This window comes from Trichosurus vulpecula, chromosome 7, assembly GCF_011100635.1.
Source record: "Trichosurus vulpecula isolate mTriVul1 chromosome 7, mTriVul1.pri, whole genome shotgun sequence".
NCBI classification, from domain to species: Eukaryota; Metazoa; Chordata; class Mammalia; order Diprotodontia; family Phalangeridae; genus Trichosurus; species Trichosurus vulpecula.
The window spans coordinates 114,619,441-114,641,509 of NC_050579.1; the positions used below are offsets into that span (position 1 = coordinate 114,619,441).

At 38.0% G+C, this 22,069-nt stretch overlaps 1 protein-coding gene across 1 annotated transcript in view; it reads left to right on the plus strand.

Annotated features, from left to right (window-relative positions):
- Positions 1-22,069, plus strand: part of ADAT2 (adenosine deaminase tRNA specific 2) — a gene marked incomplete at its 5' end in the record, with an annotated part of 40,221 nt that overhangs the window by 16,728 nt on the left and 1,424 nt on the right. The window contains 3 exon segments of the mRNA XM_036768226.1: positions 1,711-1,815; positions 8,566-8,716; positions 16,064-16,170. Coding sequence (XP_036624121.1) covers positions 1,711-1,815; positions 8,566-8,716; positions 16,064-16,170 — 363 coding nt within the window.

Genomic DNA, 22,069 nt, shown 5'->3' on the forward strand with positions numbered 1-22,069 from the left:
TAAAACCAAAGCTGTAGCCGACCTTAAGGAGTTTATATTCTGCTGCAAGGAAATTACATGTATACAGATAAATACAAATTTTATATAAAATAAATATGAAATAATTTTGGGGTGGGAGAAGGACTAACAATTGAGGGAATCAGGAAGGGCCAAAAATCTTTATTGCTTCTAAGGTAAAATACAATCTTTCTATCTTGACATTTAAAGACCCTCATAGACTGGCTCCAGCCTATCCTTCCAGATTTACTTCACATTAATCCCCTTTCTACATTCTGTATTCACTTTTCCCTGAACTTTGCATTCTGTTTTCTTTCATAACTTTACAGAGGTTATCTCCCATGCCTAGAATGTACTTCCACCTCACCTTTATATCTTAGCATGTTTAGTCTGCTCAATTTATTTAAAATAATACTTCATTATATTTATATTCCATAATTTGTTCAGCCATTCCCCAGATTATGGGTGCTCTAAAGAGCCACTATAAATGCTTATGTATATAGTACCCTTATCCTCTTTAATAATTTTGGGGTATAGGCCCCATAGAGGTCTAGCTGAGGTAGAGGATAGTACGCACAGTTTAGTGACTTTTGGAGTATACAATCCATTTTCCAGAATGGCAATACCATTTCATACCTCTGCCAACAGTGCATTAATGTGTTTTCCCATGGAACATTCCCTCCACAAATTGTCATTTTCCTTTTTTTGTGTGTTTGCATAAATTCTTCCTTTGACCATTATTATAGGACTAAGACAAGGTAGGCATTTCAGACAGTCCTGAAAGCTACAGGTTACTTCCTTTGTAAACAGCCTCTGCCACCTCAGGGCAAAGGCTGGAAAGAGCAAGCTCAGTTTATTACCATTAGCTGCGTCTCCTTTCAGACTAAGTGTTTGATGACCACAGTTACTTTGGAGCAGGATGTGAGACCATCAAGCATATTAATATTTCATTCCAGCATAGTCCTTTTTTTTTTTAACAATGGAAGCCCTGTTGTAAGCATGATTCTAAGCATGTCAAAACTTAGTTCCTGTCTTGTCTCATTTTTGAAAGGCTTATTGTAATTTGGATGGGCAAAATCATTTAAAGGGGTTTGATACTTATAGCTAGCATTTATATAGTACTTTAAAGTTTGCAAAACACTTTATAAATATTATTTTATTTGATCCTCACAATAATCCTAGGAGGTAGGTTCTATTATTACCTCCATTTTACAAAGGCTGACAAAAGTTAAGTGACTTAACCAGGGTCACAAGCTAGCAAGTATTTGAGACAGGATTTGAGCTCAGGTCCTCCTGATTCCACTTTCAATGCTCTATTCACTGTACCACCTAGCTGCCATATAAACACATGGAAAAGAAGATTCAGTATTTCAGAGGCAGAATGGATCCTGGATTATGAATTTTTCAGGGTAGGTACCAAACACTGCTGATAGAAGTATATTTTGGAAAGATAGATATAATGCTGTTTCATAAAAGACTCCTGGAGCCTTGTATATTTCACATATGTATTTTATTTTAGAACTACTCTCTCAACCTCAGTTTTCTATAAAATGGGAATGATAACTCCTATCTCACAGGATTGCTATGAAGATCAAATGAGTTATGATATGTAAAGCACTTTGTAAACCTTGAAATGCAATATAAATCCTAGTTATTATTGTTGCTTCAAATTTGAATATTTCATCACAAATTTCCTTATTTTTTTTTTTGCAGGCTAAAGAAGCCCTAGAAAATGGAGAAGTTCCTGTTGGGTGCCTCATGGTTTATAACAATGAAGTTCTGGCAAAGGGGAGGAATGAAGTTAATCAAACTAAAAATGTATGTTGCCTAAAATATCTGAATCTTTAGCAGACAGAGATGATGATAGTAAAGGGAATGAAGTGGTTGTGGGAGAAAGTGGGGAGTATATGTAATCAATTTTTTAAAAGAAAAACATCCACTTATTCATTCTTATGCTTTAGTGGCGTTTTCATTTTGACAGACCTTTTTTTTTAAATGCAAAGTCTCAATTAATGTGAATAGTAAATCCTGTGAGGTGTTCCCACATATTAAAATCTGCATTATTCAAAGCTGTAATTATATAAAAATATGGTAATGGTTCCAGCCCAATGGAAAAATGCAGTGCAAAATCCCACTTTATGGAATTCACATCTGACTTATTTATGTCATTTACATATGAATGTCACCCCAGCTTGGTCAGAGCAGGAGTTCATCTTTCCTTCTGTACCTATTTACTACTGTAAATTCTACTGCTGCCTAGCACCCTCAGTCTCTAATCCTGGTTTTTCCATCTCGGTGTTCAGCTCTCTGGTGACATCTGCAGTGGCAAAATTAGCAATGGCAGGAGGGAAAGTGTGAGAAGAGGGAAGGAAAACCCCCTTAATCTGCAGCTGAACCTGCTTCTTACCAGGGTCTTTCACCTTTCTTGCATGTGATCCAACTTACAATGTCTATCCTACCCCACCATACCTGAAGCAAGCACCTTTCTTAGGTAGCATTTACAGCCTCACTTCGTCTCCAAAATGTTTCCAGTTCCCTTTTTTTGTTAGTATTAGTAAAAATCAGAAAATCTCTAAAGGACTCTATGCTGTAATAGGTGATAGCAGTGGAAAGGGAGCTGTTTCCATGCTTTATCCCCGCAGGAGACTTATCTCCCATAGTTCCTTTGCCTCTGATCTCTTGGAGCCCTCATCCCTGCTTTTTACCACTTTCTCACCACAGCTTTGTCACTCTCAGTGTCAGGTTATTTGGTGCAGTTTTGAAGGAAGGTTCTGAAGTGAGGCATCTCAAGGCATATTGTTCCAGGCATCCATTCTGTTTGTTTGTTTGTTTTTATTTTGTTTTTGGAGGGGGAAGGCAGGGCAGTTGGGATTAAGTGACTTGCCCAAGGTCACACAGCTAGTGTGTCAAGTGCCTGAGGCTGAATTTGAACTCAGGTCCTCCTGATTCCAGGGTTGGTGCTCTACTCACTGGGCCACCTAGCTACCCCATAAGTGGGAATTCTGAATGCTATTTTCAATCACAGTTCCATCTGAAGCAGAGGGACACCAAAGCTTGGATCCTTTCTTCAGGAATAATTGAAAGTCCTTTATTTTATTAAAAGTCCGTTCTTCCTCCCCACCTCCCCTGCCAATATGATTATATTTTCCTTGTAGGGGTGGCTGCTGATCCTGACTATGGTACCTTGGTACTTGAATGCTTTCTTTCTAGCTGCTTGCAGTATTTTTTCCTTGGCTTGAAAGCTCTTGATTTTTGGCTATGTTGTTCCTTGGAGTTTCTTTTAGGTGACCAATGGATTCTATTTTCATTTTCTGAGTTCTGGGTAATTTTCTTTTATGATTTCTTGAAATATGATATTTAGACCCCTTTTTTTCTATTAATGGCTTTCAGGAAATCCAATGAGTCTTAAATTTTTTTCTCCTCTTTATGTTTTCTAGGTCAGTTGTTTTTTGCTGTGGTTATATTTTCTTCTATTTTTTCAGTCTTGGCCAATACCTCTTATACCAATCTATAATGTCCCTTTCCAGTTCTTTCTTTGATAGCTCTCATTCCCCCCCCCCCCATTTTTTTCCCTTAGTGCTTTCATTTTAAACTTTTTATTAAAATTCTTGCTTCATCTCTTCTAGGAATTCTAGTTGAATTTGTACCCAAGCTGTATTTTTCTTTAAGGTTTTGCTTGCAGATGTTTGGGAGTCACTTTCTTCTAGATTTTTGTCTTGAGCATTTCTGTTACCATGATAGCTTTTGATGGTGGGATTTTTTTTCAATTTGCTTATTACTCCAGCCTGTTTTTTGAGTATGGACTTGATGTTAGAGCTAGGGTCTGCGTACTTCTGCAAGGAAGGTCTGGACTTGCTCTGTTACGTGTTATGTTATTCCAGGTTCTGAGGTTTAGTTCAGACTGAGGACCTACAAACTTTCAGTGCTCCAAAATGATCCAAGGCAAAATCTGATCACTGTCCCTCTGGTCTGAGGTCTGAAAATTTCTAACTTAGGTTTGAGTCTGAGCAACAGTAGACTACTGCTGGACTCAGCCCCTATCAGCCTATCCTAGTTCTTCTTCTGCAGGCATCAGACTAGGCTCAAAGTTGGAAACGAGACCCTGCTCAGCTGCTGGGATCCAGGCCACACTGCTCCTGCTTACTTATGAATTTGTACCTTGCTTGATGCGCAGGATAGGGCTCCTATTCCTATCCTGTCTTCTGACTGCTTCTCCCAGCACACCACTCCTAGGTGTAGATTCCCTCCTCAGTCTGCCCTGAATCTATGACCTAAAAATGGGTTGTTAGCAGCAAAGCTGCCGGTTGGCATATGTTTCTACTCCCAGCATGGATCTGGTACCTCCTCTTGCCCTGGTGTGCACCCTTTCTCTGAGTTGGAGCACTCTACGCTCTGGCCTACTCCTAGCCAGATCCTCTCCCCAGGGTCCAGAAGCCTCTTTCAGTTTTCCTATTCTGACTTGGGCTAAAAAAGTGATTCACTGTGATTTTTTTTTTGTTGGATTCCCTACCATGATTTGTTCTGGTGCATTTTTCTAGATAGTTTAAAAGGAGATTGTTTTTTGGAGGAGTGGGGGACTGGGAGAGAATTCAATTATACTTCTTCCTGCTACTCTGCCTTCTTGGCTCTGCCTCTCTCCTCTTGGGGCACCATCTTCAGGGAGAGCTGTCCTCCTTTACTGTCTTGCAGCTCAAGTAACACCAGAGCTTCAGGCCATCATTTGTCTGTAGCTTCAAGTTCAGTATCACTTGTGCTCCTGGATATCATATCTGCAGGCAGATACCCAATTTAAGAAAAAAAAACCAGACAAACCACAAAACGCAGTGCTTGAATTTGGACAACTAACAAGTCAGTCACCTTAGCAAGCTCTTCTATAGATTGTAAACTTTGCAGCCACCCAACCTCAACTAGATTTGTTAGCAGTAATCCACCAGCAGTGGGCAGAGGTTGACAGAGTTGGTCCAGTTATCTGCTTCCCAAATCAACACAACACTAAAGGGAAGAGCGGCTCTCAGATAGGTTCCTGCTCCTCTGCTTATGTCTGTATGTCCCACTTTTGTCACAACAGCTCATTGGTGGGCCACAGGGATATTTTCTAGGCCTTACACACACAGCTGCCTGAGACTTTCGATGCCCATCGTCATCACAATGATAGCAGCTAGCATTTATATAGCACTTAACAGTTTGCAAAGTGCTTTACATGTTACTTCATTTGATCCTCACAACTACTCTGTGAGGCAGGAGCTATTATTCCCATTTTACAGATCAACAAATTGAGTCAGATAGAGAGGTTAAATGACTTGCCCAAGGTCACATAAGGTATCTAAAGGCAGCATTTGAACTCAGGTCTTCCTGACTCCAAGTCACACTATGAGCCATCTAGCTACCCAGCTGCAATATGGTGCTGCCTACTGTGTCTGGTGACATAAATACTTGGGATCCCAGTGGGGTTGGCCAACAGGTTGTTTCTTATAATCTCTACACTCGATCTCTCTTCTGTTCCTATTATATTTTGCCATGACCCTGCTTCTGATTCAGGAATATGATGTCATTTTAGTCTGGTAGAAATCCTTACTTCTTTGTGTTGGACTCCCACTGTGACCAAGATCGCCTACATATTTCTGAGGGAAAATTTCTCACTGTAAGGTCGTCCTTCTCACATCATCTCTTTTCCATTTCTGGACTATACTAGTCATGAATTTTCAGATAAAGACACTTTTTATACACATCACCCTCAGTACAATGAGCAGATAAATGATATGAACTAAATCCTCTAGCAATACCTTTGATGCTATACCTTCTGTCTGGTACCATCTTGATTACTGCTCTCTGTAGAATTCCTTAAGTTCTATTCATCTATCTAGAATATGTCTCTGTATATGAACTAAGGTTTCTATACTTAGTTTTTTCTTCCCTTAATTTATACATAAGCAATCCTCTGAGACTTTATTTTGCAGAACAGATGGCAATCTGTATTGATAGAGGGAGTTTCCTCAGCAGTGGTTCCCTTTTATCAGTGGAATCATAAATCTGGTCCTCCAAAAATCCATATCACAGAATTCTCCTACTCAGTAATTATCAGGGAAAGTTTGAGTCTGCCCAGGGTGACTTGTATTGCACTATGTAAATAGGCAAAGTGTTGTATGTCAAGGTTCAGACCACTATTACATCCCACATTTCATTACCGCTATTATGATACCCCTGAGAATAGAGTATTATGCCTGTTTATCCTTCTGTAATATCCACATTAGCAGAATTTTCTGAAAAAATGGAAAAAAGGTCAGAAGGGTTCTTCTTCAACACTTATCACAAGTGATATCTTATGACTTACCAATGTAGATTCCTATTTTTATCCCGTGCTCCACTCACCGCTAATCCGATAGGCTCACTTGGAACAGACTATACCTTCTGAGTCTTTGCTTTTACCACTCCTAATTTTGGATAGAGAAAAAGAATATCTTATTCAGGATATCACAGAGTCTAAGATCTGGAATGAACCTCAGATACCAGCTATTCCAACTTAGACTTGACCAAAAATCCCTTTTAAAACATCCCCAACAAATGGTTATTCTATCTTGGCTTGATCAACTCCAATGAGGAATCCATTGTCTCCTGATGGAGCCCATTCATTTCACTTTTGGATAGTTCTAATTTTTAGGAACTTTTCTTTCTGTAGAACAAACATCTTTCTCCAGCTTCTGCTCATTGCTACTAGATCTTTCCTCTGCCTAGAATGTACTTCCTTATTACCTGTTAGGCCTGACTTCCTTCATAACAGCTCAAAACTCACTTTGTACAAGGAGTCTTTCATGGGTACTTGCCCACACACCCCCAACCAGTACCTTCCCTCTGAGATGACTTTCCATTTACACTGTAGTCATTTGCATGTTGTCTTCTCCATTAGAATATGAACTCCTCGAGGGTTGTGACCAAGTATTTGTCTTTCTTTGTAATCACTTTGCTTAACAAACAGTAAGTACTTGATAAAAGCTTGTTGACTGGCTGACTATCTGGCAAGCAAAACAGGTCTCTTTTCTGCTCCAATTCTTCAGATGTTTGAAGACCGCTTTCATGTCCCATATAAACCTTTTCTTCTCCAGACTAAATGTCCCCTCCTCCTCCAGTTTCTACGGCAGATCCTCCTATGGCATGTTGCTTAGATCTCTAACCATTCTAACTGCCTCCTTTTGAACACATTTCAGTATTAAATGTAGCGCCAGGAACTGAAAAGATGTGGCCTAACTTCTCTTTGGCAAGCCATGCCTCTCAAGGCCCCATAGAATTGCATCAGCTATGATATCACACTGATGACTCATTTTGAGTTTGCATGTCACTAAAACTCCCAGATCTTTTTCACATGAACTGTTTTTTGAAGTAGATTTTTTGAAACCAAATGAAGAACTTGTTCTTTATTACAACTCATTCAGTTTGGCCCATTTTTTTTTGACCCTATCAAGATCTTTTTGGATCTTAATTTTGTCATTTATTGTGTTAAGTATCCCAACAAGCTTTGTGTCATTGACAAATTGCTTGATATATGCCTTCATTTAAATCTTTGATAGAACAGCGCAGGGGATGTTGGCTCTTCATTAAATTCTTCCTTGTAAGTTGACATAGACTCACTAATCTTTGGGTCCAACCAGTTCCCATTCCTCCTAACTGTATTGTCATCTGACACATATATGTCTTATCCACAAGCAGACAAATGTTGACAGATATTTTGCTGAAAACTAAGTATACCATGTCAGTAGCACGGTATTTAGTTTCCCTGTCAAAATTTTTTGATCTCTCTTTGTCTCAAGTTCTTCTTCTGTAAATGAAGGAAATTGGACTAAATGATCACTAAGATGCTTTCCAATTATAAATTCTGTTATTCTGCAATTGTAAAACCTTTTTCTCCTTACATGATGGAAAATGTTGCTGGCAAATACTCTAAATAATTGTTATATATAATATCTATAATTCACATTAAATCATGTTCTCAAGATATTTATTGTACTAAATCTTTGCTTTCATTTAGAAAATTTGTATTGTATATAAAGTTTTATCCTAAAGATAGGTTAAATAATGCTACTCTATTAAATTAAATATATATTTGACTAGAGTGAGGGATCATGAAAATGTAAGAACACATTTGAAACTGGGGCATAAGCTTATGAAAATTTCAGAGTTCCCCTGAAATATCCAGAACCGTTATTTTCAAATCTCTTCTTTTTGAACTGTGTCTTTTCTACATGAGTTTAATAGATTTTCCCCCTTGAGTTCTTGGCTAAAAGAAAGGTATAAATCAAGTGGAATTTTATGGAATTGCAGATTTTCTTTTTTTGTTAGGTTATGATTATATATATGGGGAATGAATTTAGTATTAGCTGGTCTAGAAGACTTGGATACCTTTGTTCATGATTTTGACAAAGGGAAGGAATTATGGTAATTGAGTATGGGAATATACAACAGGAAATGATTATGATGTGTTGTTTCTGTTAACTTGAATATAAATAAATAAAATAATAATAGCTTTTAGTGAATGGAAACATCAAATAAAAAGAAAAATATTTTTTCTATTCTCAGGCTACACGACATGCAGAGATGGTAGCAATTGATCAGGTCCTAGAGTGGTGTCATCGTTATGGTAAAAGTCCTACAGAAGTATTTGAACACACTGTGTTATATGTCACTGTGGAGCCATGTATAATGTGTGCTGCTGCCCTTCGCCTCATGAGTATCCTTTGACTTTGCTAGATTATGGTCTTGTCCCTTTTGTGTGACCACAGAAGCATCTGGATGTGTGTCCCTTCACTATGTACAAAAATTCAAAATAAGTCAAGAAACATTCTAGAATCCAGGTTTCTTTGATGGAGTGATTTAATTATGTAGTAATTTGATTTAATATATTATAAATTATCCTGGTTAGAACCTGAATACTGTGTTTGAACAACTGGTCATCTTCATTTTTCATGCCAACTATTATTATAAATGCTTTGAGGGAAAGAAATATGTCATTACTCTCTGTATCTCCAGCCTTTGGCCTGTGACTTGAACATTCACATTCTCTCTAAGTTGGAAGAGAGCTCAAATACTATTTAGTCTAGCACATAATCAAATGTTATTGCCCTCTACAAGATGCCTGATGAACTATAATCCAACCTTCATTTAATGATCTTGATTGAGGGTGAACCTGGTACCCCCTGAGAACCTACTACCTCCATTGTATTTTTGGATGGCTCTGTTAGGAAAATTCTCCTTAAATAAGCCTAAATCTGTCTCTCTTCAACTTTTACACATAGTACCTAGTTCTGTGCTCAAGGACCAAACAGAGTAAATCTAATCCTTTTTTTTTCCATGATAGCCCTTAAAATGGTCATTCAACCAATTTAACATACCTATTTCTAACCCACATTTCTATATTTCCTGCCTACCAAAATAGCATAACTGACTGAAAAATGCCTCGTTGATATCTAGCTATACCATGATTATGGAATTCTCCTGATCTACCAGCCCAGTAACTAATAAAAGAAAGAAACGAAGTTAGTCTAATGTGACCTATTTTTTTATGAAGCTGTGCTGTCTCTTGGCGATCACTTTCTTTTCTAAATGAACAAAACCCATCCCATTAACAATATGTTCTAGAAATTTGTCAGAAATTGGTCACCTTCACAAGCCTATTGTTTTTAACTCTTCCCTCTCTCATTTTTTTGAAAATCAGTTCAACATTTGCCTTTCTCCAGTCCTATGGTATCTTTCTTGTTCGCAGAATCTTTCTGAGATGAGTGAATATGGTTTAACAATCATGTCTACTAGATCTTTTAAGCATTTGGGGATGTACAGGCCTGGTGACTTGACCCTTCTCACTTATCTTTTGTTCTGTCTTCCTAGTTTCAAGATCATTCTGCATGACAGAGACAACAAACAAAATATTTTCTCTATTGTCCATTATCATTGTCTCATTTTCCTAGGACAGTGGACCAGTGTCTTAATTGATCTTGTTCTTGACACAGGAGAAAAAAGCCTTTCATAGCTCCTTCAGTCTTCTAGCACTCCTGACACTACCCTTATAGACTGTGCCCCTCTTTTGTGTTCATTCTCTTTTATTTGACTTTGGTTTCATCTTCTATATTTGTCTTTATGCATGAATTCCTTATTAATCCACATTGGCTACATTAGAATTTGCCTACTTTTCTACCTTATTACAATTTCTTCTGTTTGAGTCTTCAGATTTTCATTCTTAAGAGATTCTGATTGTTCTTGGGCATACTTTCCCTGTAGAATTTTAGACCATGAGATTGCACCTCACCTTTCTTTGAACCCATTGAAATCTGTTCTCACAAAATATAGGATACATATTAGATTACACATGACTTCTCTTCTAATAGCTGAACTCTAAAATGGATTGCCTCTTATTCTCTCATGGTTCACATATTTCTACTTCAGCAATTATTTTGTCTTTGATAGCCAGCATCAGGTCCAGAATAACAGTGTTCTTCATTGCTTTCTCTTTTTAAAGAATAACATAATTAATGAGCCCAGAATTTATTAGCTGGCTTGCCTTTGGTAAAGATATAGTTCCAGCAGATTTCCAGATAATTGAAGTCCACCATCAGTACTAATTCATGACTCTATGCCAGACTTATGATTTGTTTGATGACCTCCTCATCTATTTTGCCTTTGTTTGGGTGGTTTATGATACAGTCTCATAATAATATTGCTTCCTATTTTTCCATTGTCAATCTTAATCCAAATTTTTCCATCATATCCCCCCTTTCTAGTTCTGGATTTCCTCACGTGAACATACTTTCTAAGCTTAAAATGTTACTCTGTTCCCCCTCCCCCTTTATCTATTTTCTTCCTTCTCAATGAGGTACACCCTTATATAGCTAAAATCCAGGCATAGGTCTCATACTTCTAAGTCTCAGTGATCTTTCTGAATTCAAACATACCTCCGTAATATAGGATCTCTAGCCTACTTTAAAAAAAATTACCCCTGCTTTCTGAATTTGTGTGTAACTATTTGAAGCCATAGGTTTTTATTATTGACTCCCTCCCTGAATTATCACTCCTGTGAATTACTGGAACTCGCTATTGTTATTTTTCTTCCTATGCTGTAGCTGCTATTCTCTGTGGTGTCTACTCTGACAGATATCTATAGGCAGTTTTCTTTCTCTTCTCTTTTAAAATTTTTTTTGCACTTAATAGTATTTTATTTTTTTCCAGTTACATGTAAAGATAGTTTTCAACATTCATTTTTGTAAGATTTTGAGTTCCAAATTTTTCTTCTTCCTCCCTTCTCTTTCCCCTCTCCTCCCTAAGACAGCAAGCAATCTGATGTAGGTTATATGTGTACATTCCTGTTAAACGTATTTCCACATTAGTCATGTTGTGGAAGAAGAATCAGAACAAAAGGGAAGAAACCATGAGAAAGAAAAAACAAAAACCAAAGTGCAAATAGTATGTTTTGATTTGCATTCAGACTCCATAGTTCTTTCTTTGGATGTGGATAGCATTTTCCATCTCCCTTTTAAATTTAAAACCCTCTTGGTTGGATTTGCAAGATTCTAGGCAAATATAAATATATATATATATATATATATATATATATATATATATATATATATATATATATATATATATATATATGTTGTTACATCTTTTAAAGTACGTACTATTTCAGAGCAAGAGCTGATCATTACTCTTTTTAAGGTGTGGTCCAGAATAGTAGGTCCCACTCTCAGATATCATCTTTTTTAACCAGCTGTTTACTTTGCAATGCTACTTTTCTCTTCTGAAGTTCCTTATTTTCAAATGATAGCAGTAATGAAAACTCCACCCATTCTTCTCTGGTCTTTGGTTTCTTGCCTGGGACTTCATAATCCTTAGCTTCTTCTCATGGGATCATTTGACCTCACATGAATTATCAGAAATTGTTACCAACCATCAGTTCATTAATTTGGGGATATTCTCCATTACATCCTGAATACATTTCCTGGAAAGATAGTAGACATCAACTGTTATTAATATCAAGATGACAGATAACTGCCTCAGTACCCCTCAGTAAGAAGTCACTATCCATCACTTGTTCCTCTGACTCTTATTAGATGACCCCTTTCCAGATGCCACCTGTAAGTCCATGTCTTAATTATCTGAAGTACAAAAAGCTTCCTGTATGACAGGAGCCTCCAGATATTCCATATTCCATGTTGATGGGGCACTTTAAAATTTCATGTTATCTGATTTCAACTGGGCCTTCACTACAGCGAGGCAGTCCTTTTATTGCTCCCTAATTGATTTCCTATCTCAGTCCATACAGAACTATTTAGAACTTTCTCTTCTTCCCTCCAGCCTCTCACATGTGCCTATCACCTTGCCTCTTACTTTACTAGGAAAATTTAGGTTATTTACATGAATTTCTTCTTCCTCTGTTGTCTCCATCTCAAAACCCCTTGACCCCATTTCCTACTCTCCCCTTCTTTTCTTCAGTCTCTGAAAAGAAGTGGAATTTCTCTTTTGCAAGGCCATTCCTTATACATTTATACTTGATTTTATTCCCTCCCATCTTCTCCAACATTCTTAATCACCCCCTCACTCTCAAATCTTCAGCTTCTCCCTATCTATTGGCTTCTTCCCTATTGCCTTCAAACATGCCAAAGTGTTCCTTATCCTTAAAAAAGATTTACATGACTCTACTACCCCCTTAACCTATCTCCCCACATCTCTTCTCCTTTTCTCAGCCGAATTCTTTGAAAGAGATGTCTTTCCAAATGTCTCCACTTTCTTTCTTTTCAATCACTTCTCAAATATGTCAGAGTAGCAGAATGAAGTACCAAGAGCTCCTCTCCTTCTATCCCCCTAAAATCCTCCTCCAAACATTTAAAAAATGCAACAAACAAAATCCTTGTCAGGAAATCCAAGAAAAAAACCACAGTGAATCATTTTTATATCTCAAGTTGGCAAAGAGAGAAAGGGAGATCAGCATATACTAGGGACAGGGTCTGGCCAGGAACGTGGTGAATGTTGCATTCAAATTAAGAGAGAAACTATGTTCCCAGCAAAGAAGGGGTCCCAAATCTAGCACAGTTGGACCCAAACCTGTGTACAGTGTAGGAACAGGTGCCAGCTGGAAGTTTTGCTGCTCACTTCTTGTTCTGAGTCATAGATCCTGGATAGATGGTGAAGGGGACCTATACCTAAGGGTTGCAGTCCAGGGTGAGAAGAGGATGTGGATCCTACCCTGTATACTGAGCAAGAAGCAAATTCAGAAGCAAGTAGTATTTGTGTAGCTTGGACCTCAGGAGCAGAAAAGGGTATCATTTCCATCTTTTAGTCCAATCCGAAGCATTCAGAGGAATAACCAGGGCAGGTATTCCAGACCAGAGGGAAGTCTATAGTTCTATTACTCTGAACTAGCAGAACTTTCTAGGTAGCTGACAGTGGCTGAGTCCAGCAGCAGTTTACTATTGCTCAGACTCAAACCTAGATCAGGAACTTGCAGAACTCAGATCAAGGGGGCAATGATCAGACTTTGCTTTGGATCAGGCCACTCTGATATCACTGAAAGTTTGTAGGGCCTCAACTTGAGCTGTCCTGAGAGTCTAGAATAACATAACCTTCAATACTCCCAAGAAATTGACAACAGGATCACCCCAGATTTTTCTTCCTGAAGTATACAAAATCTGTTCCTGACATAAAACCTGGAGTCAGAAAGTAGGCCAGAAGGGTGAGTATAAAAAAAAGTCTCACCATAAAAAGCTATCATGGTCTGAGGGATGCTCAAGACAAAAACTCAGAAGAAGGGAATGACTCTAAAATATCTATAAGCAAAGTCTTAAAGAAAAACACAGCTTGGGTACAAGTTCAACTAGAGTTCCTTGAAGAGGTGGAGCACTGGAGGAAAAAAAAATCAAAATAAAACGAGAATTGTAGAAGAAAGAATTGGAAAGGAAATTAACAGTTTAGTACAAGTGGTACAGAAACTTGACCAAGCAATAGATTTCTTGAATGAACCGAATTGAAGCCAATGACTGTATGGGACAACAAGAAATATTAACACAAAGTCAAAAGATTGAAAAATAGAAGCAAATATAAGGTATCTCATGGCAAAACCCACTGACCTAGGAAATAGATTGAGGGGAAAAAAATTAAAAATCAATGAATTCTCTAAATACTATGACCCCCTCCCACAAAAAAAGAAAGCCTTGATACCCTATTTCAAGGCATTTTAAAACTGTTCAGATCTCTTAGAACCAGAAAGCATAATGGAAATAGTCTGCCAGTCACCTTCTGAAAGATCCTCAAAAATGAAAACTCTGAGGAACATTTAGCCAAAATCCAGAACTTCTAGGTCAAAGAAAAAATACTGCCAGCAGCCAGAAAGAAAGAATTCAGGTATCAAGGAGCCACAGTCAGAATCACACATAGTTTAGCAACTGCTACTATAAAGAAGTGGAGAGTTTGGAATTAATAGATGGCAAAGCATATAGGCTTACAGCCAAGAATAACTGACCCAGCAAAATTAAGTATAATCATGGTGAGGGGAAAAGGAAATGTAGGGGAGAGAAAGGAACTTTAATGAAATAGAGGACTTCCAAGCTTTCTTGATGAAAAGACTAAAGTTGCATAAAAACTCTGAAGTTCACACATAGGAGTCCAGAGTCAAACAATCACAAAAGGATTAAACAAAAGTAGCTTGCTTCCATTCTAATATGGGGAGATAGTACAGGTGATCCTTCCAAACCCTATCAACACAAGGGGTCATAGAGTGAGTCCATTTAGAAGGCCTATGAGTGGTTCTGTTATGTCTTGATGATCTTAGAAGAAAGTAAGGAGAGAAGAAGAGGAAAACTCTGGGAGGGATGGGAAAGGAAGGTTGGGGGAAATTATTTCACATAATTGGCTTGTGCAAGTAGAAGTCTATACTAACATGGAGAAAAAGGTAGGGGAAATGGGTGATTCTTGAACTTCACTCTCATCTGAACTGGTCAAAGGACAAAAGAACACAGATAGAACTAGGTACAGAAATACATTTCATTTAACAGGAAAATAGGAGAGAAGAGGGAGAAAGAAGAAGGGAAAATTAGAGGAAGGATAGATCAAAGGATTAATGTTAAGCAAAACATATTCTAACCAACTGTGTAAAAAATATAGCTCTTTTGGAGGTGGCAAAGAATTGGAATCTGAAAGGGTGTTTTTCAGATGGGGAATAGCTGAACAAGTTATAAATGTGATGGGATCCTGTTGTGCCATAAGAAATGATGAAGGGAATAGTTTCAGACAAACCTGGGAAAATTTGTATGAGCTGTTGCACAGTGAAGTGAATAGAACCAGGAGAACAATTTATATAGTGACACTAATATTGTAAAGACTTTGAAAGACTTAGGAACTCTGATTAGTATAGTGACCAACTGTGATTCCAGAGGACTAATGTTGAAACATGTTTCCTGCCTCCTAATAGAAAGGTGAAAGATTCAGTGTGCAGAATGAGACATGTGCACAGGTTTCTGTACCTGTCAGAGGAAATGAAATGATTTGAGGGGTCCAGAAGAGAAATGTAGGCTTCTTGATTCCTTTAGCACTTGGTTTAAACCATGTTACTTTGTATTTGTTTGTATTTCACTAAGTGTTTTTAAGTCCTTTTTCATTTGTATATGCTCGGTCTGTGAGGTACTTGTGTGCAGTATGCCTCCTGTCTCCAAATTGTTGATATTCTCCTCACAGCTTATGGGTGTTATATGGGTACAGTAACCCCCAAGAAACTCCATTGACCTATCATTTCCTCCATGAAGCTTTCCCCGATCCCCTTTGTTGGTAAAAATAAAAACAGAAAACTTTCCCCTAAAGAGCTCATAATGTATTGTTTTATATCTCTCTAATGTATTTATCATAAATTACAGTTAATTGTGTCTTTTCTTCCTACTAGACTGAATGCGCTATGAGGGTAGCGTCTTTTCTAAACTTTGTCTCTATCCCAGAGTGCTACAGAGTTCCCTGCATGTAGGTGCAGTTAGATTGAATTGACTTGCTGGAGGTAGAGACATACTTTGGCTTCATTCTGTTTCAGACCTTAACTCTTTCACACAAATCCCTCTTGTTGTTTATGGCTGCCAGAACGAACGATTTGGAGGTTGCGGCTCTGTTCTGGATATTTCCTCAGCAGACTTACCAAATACTGGGACACCCTTCAAGGTAAAACAAAAAAGGATGGTCTCTTCCTTCTGTTTAAAGTGTTACTTTTCTTTTTGTTTGGTGGTTGTAAATAGTTAGACTTTGTGTTCGGTAGATTCCAAACAGTCATGAACTGAGGGAACAAGAACTTCATGACTTTATCTAATCCAGCTATTACCCTTGCCTCTGGGCAGAACTACTGAGAAGCCATTTCTGATAGGCAGGTGTATAACTTATTCTTTACAGTGAAGGAGATTTTACAACCTTCCTTGGTAATCCAACACAATTTCTATCCCTTGTGTATGTCAGAGTCCTTCGTTTTTGTAAAGGCCAATGTTTACACCATTCATATGTTAGTAAGCATTGTCAAGTCTGTAATCTATAGTTCTCAACACATTAAATTCATATGTGACTTAATCTACATTAATGATAACTTTCAGTGGATATAGCATATCCTTATTCAGTTTAAACCATCTGCTCTATTTCTGTACACAAATGACATTTCTAGAAATCAATCACTGTGCTTTCAAGTTAGGTTTCATGTTTCTTGGTCCTTTTCTAATTGCAGTTTCCTCCTGCCTAAACCATACCAGTTTCTTTAACTTTTACTCCACTGTTGTAATTTCTAGTTGTTTGATCCATCTTCATGAATAAGTTAAAAAACAAGACAAAATTAGTAACAAACTTCCTTCATACCCTCCTAATTCTTACTAACCCTTCCTATGTTACTCTGATGACAATGAAGATTAGGGGCTTAATGCAGTGGAATAAAAATTCTATAGATCAAAATTTTAATTTTAATTGAAATTCTTATCTGTTAAATTACTTTTCCTTTAGAATTTGGCCTGTGAGCCCCTGCTAATTTTCATGACTTCATTAGCAAAATTGTTTTCTTCCCCACATTTCATAAAATATGTTTAGACCTTGTTATGTTATTTTTAAAAAATTTATTTATTTAATATTTTTAGTGTTCAGCATTAATTTTCACAAGAGTTTGAATTACAAATTTTCTCCCTATTTCTACCCTCCCCCCCCACTCCAAGATGGCATATATTCTGGTTGCCCCATTCCCCAGTCAGCCCTCCCTTCTGTCACCCTCTTGTAGGGCAAGATAAATTTCTATGCCCCATTGCCTGCATATCTTATTTCCTAGTTGCATGCAAAAACTTTTTTTTGAACATGTTTTTAAAATTTTGAGTTCCAAATTCTCTCCCCTATTCCCTCCCCACACACGCTCCCTAAGAAGGCAAGCAATTCAACATAGGCCACATGCCATCATTATGTAAAACTCTTACACAATACTCAGGTTGTGAAAGACTAACTATATTTTGCTCCTTTCTAACATATCCCCCTTTATTCAGTCTTCTCCCTTGACCCTGTCCCTTTTCAAAAGTGTTTGCTTTTGATTACCTCCTCCCCCTATCTGCCCTCCCTTCTATCATCTCCCCCTTTTTAATCTCCTACCTCCTTCTTTCTTGTGGGGTAAGATACCCAATTGAGTGTGTATGTTACTCCCTCCTCAGGTCAAATCCGATGAGAGCAAGATTCACTCATTCCCCCTCACCTGCCCCCTCTTCCCTTCCTACAGAACTGCTTTTTCTTGCCACTTTTATGTGAGATAATTTACCCCATTCTATCTCTTCCTTTCTCCCTCTTTCAATATATTACTCTCTCATCCTTTAATTTGATTTTATTTTTTTAGATATCATCCCTTCATATTCAACTCACCCTGTGCCCTCTGTCTATATATCTATATCTATCTATCTATCTATCTATCTATCTATATCTATATCTATACATATATGTATATTCCCTTCAGCTACCCTAATACTGAGGCCTCATGAATTATACACATCATCTTTCTATGTAGGAATGTAAACAAAACAGTTCAACTTTAGTAAGTCTCTTATGATTTCTCTTTCTTGTTTACCTTTTCATCCTTCTCTTGATTCTTGTGTTTGAAAGTCAAATTTTCTATTCAGCTCTGGTCTTTTCACTGATAAAGCTTGAAAGTCCATATTTTGCCTTGCAGCATGATACTCAGTTTTGCTAGGTAGGTGATTCCTGGTTTTAATCCTAGCTCCAGTGACCTCTGGAATATCATATTCTAAGCCATTAGATCCATTAATGTAGAAGCTGCTAGATCTTGTGTTATGCTGATTGTGTTTGCACAATACTCAAGTTGTTTCTGGCTACTTGCAGTATTTTCTCCTTGATCTGGGAGCTCTGGAGTTTGGCAACAATATTCCTAGGAGTTTTCTTTTTGGGATCTTTTTCAGGAGGTGATTGGTAGATTCTTTCAATTTCTATTTTACCCTCTGGCTCTAGAATACCAGGGCAGTTCTCCTTGATAATTTCTTGAAAGATGATATCTAGGCTCTTTTTTTGATCATGGCTTTCAGGTAGTCCAATAATTTTTAAATTTTCTCTCCTGGATCAATTTTCCAGGTCAGTGGTTTTTCCAATGAGATATTTCACATTGTCTTCCATTTTTTCATTCATTTGATTCTGTTTTATTATAGCTTGATTTCTCATAAAGTCACTAGCTTCCACTTGCTCCAATCTAATTTTTAAGATAGTATTTTCTTCAGTGGTCTTTTGAACCTCCTTTTCCATTTGGCTAATTCTGCCTTTCAAGGCATTCTTCTCCTCATTGGCTTTTTGGAGCTCTTTTGCCATTTGACTTAGTCTATTTTTTAAGGTGTTATTGTCTTCAGTATTTTTTGAGGGGTCTCCTTTAGCAAGTCATTGACTTGTTTTTCATGGTTTTCTCGCATCCTTCTCATTTCTCTTCCCAGTTTTTCCTCTACTTCTCTAAATTGCTTTTCCAAATCCTTTTTGAGCTCTTCCATGGCCTGAGACCAGTTCATGTTTTTCTTGGAGGCTTTTGATGTAGGCTCTTTGGCTTTGTTGACTTCTTCTGGCTCTATGTTTTGGTCTTTGTCACCAAAGAAAGATTCCAAAGTCTGAGTCTGAATCTGAGAGCATTTTCGCTGCCTGGTCATGTTCCCAGCCAACTTACTTGACCCTTCAGTTTTTCAGTGGGGTATGACTGCTTGTAGAGTAAAGAGTATATTGTTCCAAGCTTGGGGGGATGCACCTGCTCTGCCACACCAGCACTCCTCCTTCCCCAAGAACCACCAACCTGGACCTGACTCAGATTTTAAGCCGGCTCTGCATTCCTGCTCTGATCTGCCACTTAATTCCTCCCACCAGGTGGGCCTAGGGCCGGAAGCAACTGCAGCTGTAGTTCTGTAGCTGCACCACCCCGCTGCTCCCGGGGTGGTGGCTGAACCTTGAACTCTTTTCACTCTGTCCCCCGCAGCTTTTCCCACTAACCTTCTCTGTTGTCTTTGGCGTTTGTGGGTTGAGAAATCTGGTAACTGCCACAGCTCACTGATTCAGGGCTCTAGGGCCTGTACCACCTGGCTCCTGGTCTGGTTGGTCCTGCTGTTGCCCACGCTGGGTTCCTCTCCCCTCCACTCCCAGCTCTCTGCATGATAGACCTCACCCAGCAACCATCCAAGCTGTCCTGGGCTGAAGCCCTGCTTCCCTCTGCTATTTTGTGGGTTCTGCAGTTCTAGAATTTGTTCAGAGCCATTTTTTATAGGTTTTTGGAGGGACCTGGATGGGAGCTCACCCAAGTCCCTGCTTTCCAGGCACCATCTTGGCTCCACCCCTGTTATGTTATTTTTAATAAATGCCTTACTTATGATGGGCATTGTGGTAGGTTTACTGTAAAGTTCACCAAAGCTATACTTCTTAAAAATATGTGTGTATATATATATATATATATATATATATATATATATATATATAGTTGTGATATGAAGGATTAAACCTTGGATAAATTCCGAAGAGGAAGAGTTCTGAGATAAGAGAGTTGAGTGTAGGACTCCATCACAAGAGAGTTTACTTTTCTTATCTAAAGCTAGCAATCAGTTGGGGTGGGGGCAATGGGCTTTCCTAACAATCTATGATTATGTATATTAAAGAGTAGAATACATGATTATTTGTATAAGTCCTTCTGAAGATAAATTGTTAGAGAATGGAGAGCAATTCATACAACTTTATTTAAACTTCATTTAAAACATCCCTAAAGGTTTGGGGTTTTCCCCATTTTTCCTGTCACTTCTATTTACATTTCTCTTTAAGAACATTATAAAATTTCCTGATAGAATTCTTCAGTTGGCTTATTCTCTCTCATTTATGAGAGGTCAGGTGTAGTGCTCCACATTCCCAAAAAGACAAAGGAAGAGTTCTTAGATGTTGAATGTGGGTAGAACGTCTCTTGAACATGGGTATATGCATGTGTGTGTGTGCACGTATATGCTTGTGTTGTATTTGTATTTTTTTTTTTAGTTTGCCTGAAAAAAGAGAGTTCAGTTGTATAACTGAATACAACTATACTATACAACTGTACAAGATTTGGAGTTTAAATATCTAAAAGTTGGTTTCTGTGCTGTACAAAAATTCTGACAATATACTCTTACCCCTGGCCTCTGTATAGTAAGAGACCAACAAGACACCTGGCGAATTTGTCTTTGCTCCTTCTTTTCTGGATTTTTAGGCGTATTCCTGGCCTTAGTGTGACAACTGTGTTATAGCTTCCAGAATAAAGAGAATGTGAGAAATAACTTGTCACATTTAAAATTTGTTTCATGTGACTTGTTGATCCACTCTTTGAAAAAGAATGTGATGAATGTGAATACTATAGAGCTGGCACAGTTGCCATCATTAATATTGCTTTGTGCAGAATGCATGTTTTACAACCTAATAGGACCATCCTGCAACTCTAATGGCTACATGAAGGAAGCACTTTTGTGCTGTAGACATAGAAATCATTCATAACATGAACATGTGATGTTTAATTCCCTTAAGACCAAGAGGGCATTGGTAGCTCACCCCTCTGGGTATAGAAGGACAAGAGACTCTCGCCGGCTCTTCCTTTTATTTCCCTTTGCTATTTTTTATATAGGAGGAAAATGTGCATAAATTTCCTTGTATTTGAGAAATACCATATGTTGTAAAACTTGACTTTGTCCCTGACCTCACCCCCAAAGCAGACATTCTTTGAGGATGACAATGGCCTTAAATATAGTGGCTTACTGTGTGGTGATGGCCATGTTTTGAAAGATAAAGTTTCTCACTTTGCCCTTAATCTCTCCTGAATGACAGTGCTTTGAGTATAAAACTTGTCTTATCAACTACTACTCTCTTATTTATATGTGTGTTCATTCATGTACATGGGCACAAGAAATGATCTAGGGGAAATGGGAGAAGGAAAAGGAGGGGCAGTGCTCATTATTTCTTTAGGTTAAGGTTCAGGTTAACTAGAAAGGGAAGCTGATTATGTTCTATGCACCATTCAGCTTTAATTTGGGAAGGAAAGAATAAAAGAGTAGTATAATGTGGGGGAAAAAACAAGTAAGAAAAAAGGAACAAAACCAAGTTCCTCCTTCCTACTTTTTTTTAAACAGTGACACAACTATTCTCCAAGTCACCCATGTCAAAAAATCTTAGGATCATTCTTGCCTCTCTCTCTTCAATCATAGGATCATAGATTCCCCCCACATTCAGTTATTTACTGAGGTCTGCTGTTTTTTTCCTCAGAAATGTCTCTCACCTATAACCTCTATTCCTATAGCTTTCACTCTAGTTCAGGTCCTAATTAGCTCCCACTTGGATTACTTACTGGCTTCCCTAGCACCAAGTTTTTTCACCCCTTCAGTCCATTTTGTATAATGCTGCCAGGATGGTCTTCCTTAAAATACATTTTCGTCATGGCACTTTCCTGCTCAAAAAAAAAACTGTAATAGCTCCTTATTGCCCTCCACTTTTACATTTGGAGCCGTCATTGCTCATCACAGTAGGAGTGCAGATCCACTAAGCAACAGAGTGAATAATCCCACACTTGCCA